Here is a 6,001-nt window from a genome sequence, read left to right on the forward strand (position 1 = left end):
TAGAGTAAATCTACACATCTACTCCTGTAAACACATAGAAAAATGCCAAGTGGGCACCTCAATCCCCAAGGAACAGGCTGAACGTTCTGTTTACCTCTCCCTAAAGTGCTAGGCCACCTGGCCTGACTGGAATGAAAGGTTTGCATCATAAATTCCCAAGTCTAACTAGAGGGCAATTCTTTCAACCTGATCTTATCTTTGCTTCTTTTATCTTTTCTTAGACAGATAGGTAGGGAATCAGGGACTGTTCTCTCTCTCTCTCTCTCTCTCTCTCTCTCTCTCTCTCTGGGTGAAAAGTGACAAAATAATGAGATAGAGAAACACTGACCACAGGCTGGATCTAGGTTTCCATTTCCTTCCCCCTCTCTAAAGACCCCCTAACCTGGAGTTTGGGAAGGAATGATTTCCCAGAAGGGTTATCCTTGCAAAGTGTACAAATCACATGTTCCCATGGAACAGTAACAAACATTTACATGACTTTCTACCCTTTCCAAAACTCTTGGCTCACCATATCCCTGGGAGGTAGGTAGCATAAAGATTATTAGCCCCATTTCAGAGCTCCAGAATGTGGGGCTCAGAGACAGTGCCATTTCTAAGCAGGTATAGAACAATTAAGTGGTAGAACCAAGTCTCAAACTTGAATTCCAGTGATCTAGTGCTTTTTTCACAATACCAAGCTGATGTAGCTGGTGACTCACCTGGATCTCCCTCCAAATTCTCTCCAAAGTGAGTCGGGTAACCCAAGAAATATCTCGTCCACGAGAATATCATCCCCCGGGGACAAACTGGGTGAGAACCTCCAAAAGAGAGTAACTTACACATTCTGTTCCTCTCTCCAATTCTGTTCTTTACCATACTGTGCAATAACATAATTGGCAATCACTCAAAGCAGCAATCAATTGCCTCTTGGTCCTGCTTACCATCAAATCTAAATGCTGGTCCCAAAGAAGAAATCTCTCACCTTTGGGGGGTTGCCACAAAAGTTCAAGGTTCCATTTCTCTGCAGAAACATCACACTGTGCTAAAGGGTTTCTTACATGCTTGACAGAGTTACTCATACCCAAAAGGTGGCCAAGTTCTCTCTCTCAGAGTTCCCTCCCATAAATGGCTTTGTACCGCAGATATTCCTCCAAGCATTGGAGTGCATTGTCATCTATCTTCGGGTCAAACTTGTTGGCCAGCAGATGGTGACTTTGCAGCATAAAGCGCAGATCTCCAGCCCCAAACACACAGACGCCCCGCTGGTAGGTCCCGGTGCAGCGGGGATAGGGGGCCCCATTGCTGATATCCCCATCCATGCCTTGCCACTTCACAAAGCGGGCAATGGCATTCAGGTCAGAGGTGTGGTACTTTTCATGATGGGGTACAGAGCCAGGCATCGAGGGCATCCTATGGAGAGTGGCCCAGAGATGTTCGTCGGGGCTATAGGTATCCTTCACCCACTCAATCAGCTTTTGAGCATCTGGGTTCGTAAAGAGGTGTTGGATAAAGTCTCGGGAAGCCACAATATAGGCATTCCCTGTGAACATGGGCAAGCCGTGGGGCGGAGGGGTCTTTATCTTTCTGGTCTGGAATATCATGTTCTTGACCTCATAGTGATATTTCCAGCGGGCTTTTTTGTAGTCGGTGGGTATCTCTGATTCCATACTGTTCTTCCCATTCAACACCTTAAGAGCCCTCACCATCTCAGCATTTGTCTTTATGGGAAAATCAGTGCCACAGGTATTCACAAGATATCTCCAGGGCACAGAACTCTTGAGCAATTCCTCCATGCAATTCATATCAGCTTGTACTCTGGACCAGGATGCATATACCACTTGGACCAGGTTTTTGGCCACAAAGACATTTGGGAGACATGAAGTAATGGCTCTGACTGCCTCCTTGAAGGTTTCCGGAGACTTCTTATCCACGTGGATACAGTAGATGTTCTGAGGAGCATACACAGCCCTCAGAAGCCTCTCAAAGTTTTCAATCTTCTCATGAATCACCATTGAGTACGCAATGGGGTATTCCTCCTCCTCCTTGCTCAATGGAAACTGAAAGAACCTCCGACTGGTCCTGAAGTGAGCACAGTCCTGAGTCATGTTGAGATATTGGGTCTCCGTCAAAGGTACCCTTTTTGCCTTGTTCTCCAGCTTCTTCAAGGCTGCCTGAGCCAGGGCATCAGGGTCCCCTCTGGTGATCAGAGAGCAGTTGATGGAGTTGATGGGTGACAGCTTCAGGGACTGATAGAGCTCATCCTTGCAGTGTTCCTTCCACAAGTCCAGGGATTCCACCCCCAAGTCACTGAGGTCACATTCCCAATTGTCGGACAGTTTCAGAACAGCTGTGGCCAGGAGCATGAGACTTCCGAAAGCCCACAGATACTGTTTCTGGCAGAACCATACTTTCTTCAAATTCATTGTGGAAAAAATGAAGTCCTAAGAAGGTAGAAATCTCCTTTAGAGCACAAATTAATGATGACCAGACCGTCAGCGCATAAATCTCATTCCAAACCAGCAACAGGGATATTTTTTTCCTTAATTCTCCTCTTGTTGGCCAACAGGCTCAGAGCAAGTCTCACAGTCATTTGATAACAGGCTGTGTGGGAAGCATTTACACTGGCTGGAAGTAGAAGCCTGGTCACAATCCCTCTCTATCTGCTTCGGGAGACCGAAGGTGAAGAAATACTAGACCTGGTTTGCTTAGTAAGGTATAAATGCAATCAGTTAAGAGGAAGTCCCCACCCCTCATTCTTCACTCTTCTCTCTCTCTCTCTCTCTCTCTCTCTCTCTCTCTCTCTCTCTCTCTCTCTCTCTCTCTCTCTCCTCCCTCTTCTATTGCGTAGTCCATTCTTATCTATAATCTAGAGTGTTAGATAAGGCAGACAAGCAAAGTCTAAGGAAATTTATTCCTGTTTTAGAAAGGTCTTCCTCAGTTTTTTGATATCAGAATGTGCATTTTTAAAGAGCCTTTAAACTTCTGATTCTTAAAACATTGGAATGAAATATATTTTTCTGACAAATACCAGTGGCCGCCAGTTTTTTCTTCAGTCATTGAGGTAACATGATAAGTCATCATAAGCTCACACACCTATATTAACCACATAAGCACAGCCTGTAGATCAGAGATGCCCTCAGCATTGAGGACACACAGGTCCATTTTTAGGATTGTCACCCTGATTGGGATCCTCACACCTGGGGAGTCTCATTTATTATTATGTCTTCAGCAAGATTTAATGCCCCTTTTATACACAAGTGTTGAGGCCACGGTAAAATGTTATTAGGCCAGTAATAAGGAGCTGGTGAACTAAATATCCTTTTAGTTTAGTTGTTTGTTTTTTTGTACTTACCCCAAATAAACAAAATCTCCAGTAAAGCAAGTTCTCCAAATTTCAGTTTGTAAGGGAAATTTGGGGGGAAAGGGAGACACCCAAACCAGAGGCCCTGTTGACTATCAGAAGACACTTCTTGGGGGAGACTTGTGCCTTAAGGTCATATTGTAGTTATCGCTCCAAACAAGCTAAAGCTTCCCTTTCTTTCCAGCTCCCACCCACTTTGGAGGTGCCGCCAGGGATTTCTCAAAATCTGTGATTTTAGCCACTCCATTCAGAATGAATTCACCCTCCCAGAGCCTGACTCTCTCCACAGGAACTCCTCACCCTGTTTTGCTTTCTGATTCTCACCCATCCATTTCTCAAGAGCAAAAAGGTCTTCAGGGCAGCAAGGTGTCTTAATGGATAATATAATGCTTGGAGATTGACGTCCTGGATTAAAATCTGCCTTCTGTGAGATCCTAGGCAAGCCACTTAACCCCAATTACCCCTTGCAGCTCTTCTACCTTGGAGCTGATACTTAGTATGGATTCTACAAAGCAGGTAAGGGTTTAAAAAAAAAAAAAAAAGGTCCTCAGGATTTTCAAGTGATTCCTAGCATACTTCCTCCCCTCCCTTCTGCCTCTTGACCCAGTCACTGGGAAAGTTTAGGCAGGTCACCCAGAGCCTTGTAGATGTCTTAGTCATTCACACTCAGTATGTGGGAGTTACTAAATAGAAAAGAGGTTCTCCTGAACTGGTTACAGCATTTCCCCCCAAATTGTGGCCAGTCTGGTTGTTTGTCAAAAACTGTGTGTAATTATTCAAAGCACATGAATAAACTCAACCGATCTCTTTAAAAATTTTTATATTTTTTTGGTTTTGAACTTTAAACACCAAAAAAGAAGAAACATTCATATTTGAAGAACAGAAAATGTTATATATGAAATTGTGGATCTCTATTACATAAACGTGCATAACAAATTCAACATGTTACAGGCCTGTGTCTGTTCCTTCTTGAACTTCTCTCAATTTTGAAAAATACTTCAATGCCTTTTTTTTTTGCAATTGTAACTCCACCAGCAGTATCCTTCCACCCCCCCCCCAAAAATCCCACTCATAAAAAATACAATTAAAAGAAAGTAAAATTAAACAAAATCAACCTGTGCCCCAGAATGTGTCTCCTTTTGTACCCTGAAACAGTGATTCCTTCCAAGAAGTGAATAGCAAGCCTCTTCATAGGGACCATTAACATTCTTACTATTTCATTCTATTCTGTCTATTCCTGTTACAGAATTTCCTATGTGAGACTGAAATACATCAATGATTTTAACTATGATTTCCACAGACCTCCTTTTAGTCCTTAATTTGTTAGATTGCAGTCTTGTAACCTTTTCTATTTTGTGTCCCCCTTTATTAGACTTAATAGGCAGAAAAAAAATAATTCTTTAAAAGGCCTGGTTTATTAGCATGATGCAATGAGAAAAATTTAGAGAAATATAGTTTTTAACCTCTTTCAAAACACCTTCTTGACAATATCGGAAAGTAAAAAAGATTAAGTAAATCAAGGAAAACGAACAAAATCACCTTACGAGAAGTCTTCCTGCCTGTGTTTGACATTGGATCCCGAGGAACTTCCCTTTTTCCTTTGTTTTCTTGGAAAGTTAAAGTTCCATAAGCCAGATTTTCTAAGAAATTCCAATTCATCCACGCAGTCCCTGACAAGGGGCAGAGATAGCCGAGTTGGACTGTTCCTGGTTTGAAGGAAGAACTGGGTTCAGGGAGGCCACCCAGAAGTGCTTCTTCTGGTGGAAAATGATCCAAAGTTTGGACATGAGGAAGAAAAACACTTACTAAGCTCAGCAGAAAACGATCAGGTTTTTAAAAGGTATCAAAGCAGGCTCAAACTCCCTGGCTTGAACTCTCCACCTACTGGTCCAATTAAAAAACCAACAAAACAAACAAAAACCCTCTGACAGGTTTTAATGGATCATTTAAAAACAACTGACAGCAGTCTTCTCACTTTAGTACCTTGTCATCACTGACATGTTTTGATCTAATGCAAAAAAAGGTACTTTGGAAGGAGAGGCAAGTAATCGTTCTTGATTATCTCTCATTTCTTTGCAGAACTGAAGTGAGGTAAATAAACTATGTCCTTGACCAGAAAACCTGTCTTGTTCCTGGGGAAAGTAGAAATCAGAAATGAGCTTTTCTGTGAAGGTCAGTCAGTTCAGAACCAAAACAACACAGTCAGGATCCATGAGAAAGTGATTCCCTTACTCAAGCAGCCAGGATAAGGGATACTATGGAAAGTCCTGCTACTAACCAAAATAGCTCCCAGACCATAAGGTTTTGTCTCATTAATGCACATTGTTTGCTTGTATCTTGCACCCTATAAAAACTATTGTGTAATTTTTTTTTCAGATAGTGAAATATTTTGCCCTTTCCTTTTCCAGCTAGTTTTACAAAAGATGAAACTGAGGCAAACAGGGTTAAGTGACTTGTTCAGAGTCACAAAGCTAGTAAGTATGTCTGAAGTCAAATCTGAACTCAGGTCCTCCTAACTCCACACCCAGCACTTTATCTATTTTGCCTCCAAGCTGCCATTTATAGCTAACATTTCTATAACACATCTGGGCATTGTGCTAAGTCCTTTAAATTATTTTCTCATGTGATCCTCACAACAACCCTGGGGGATAGGTGTTATTA

General features: G+C 42.3%; 1 protein-coding gene across 1 annotated transcript; it reads right to left on the reverse strand.

Annotated features, from left to right (window-relative positions):
- Positions 1-1,085: 1,085 nt before the first annotated feature.
- On the reverse strand, positions 1,086-2,402 carry GCNT3 (glucosaminyl (N-acetyl) transferase 3, mucin type). Its single transcript, XM_044662446.1, has one exon. The coding sequence runs from the start codon at positions 2,400-2,402 to the stop codon at positions 1,086-1,088; it is 1,317 nt and encodes a 438-aa protein (XP_044518381.1).
- Between the last annotated feature and the right edge of the window lie 3,599 nt (positions 2,403-6,001).

Source organism: Gracilinanus agilis, chromosome 2 (assembly GCF_016433145.1).
Source record: "Gracilinanus agilis isolate LMUSP501 chromosome 2, AgileGrace, whole genome shotgun sequence".
NCBI lineage: Eukaryota > Metazoa > Chordata > Mammalia > Didelphimorphia > Didelphidae > Gracilinanus > Gracilinanus agilis.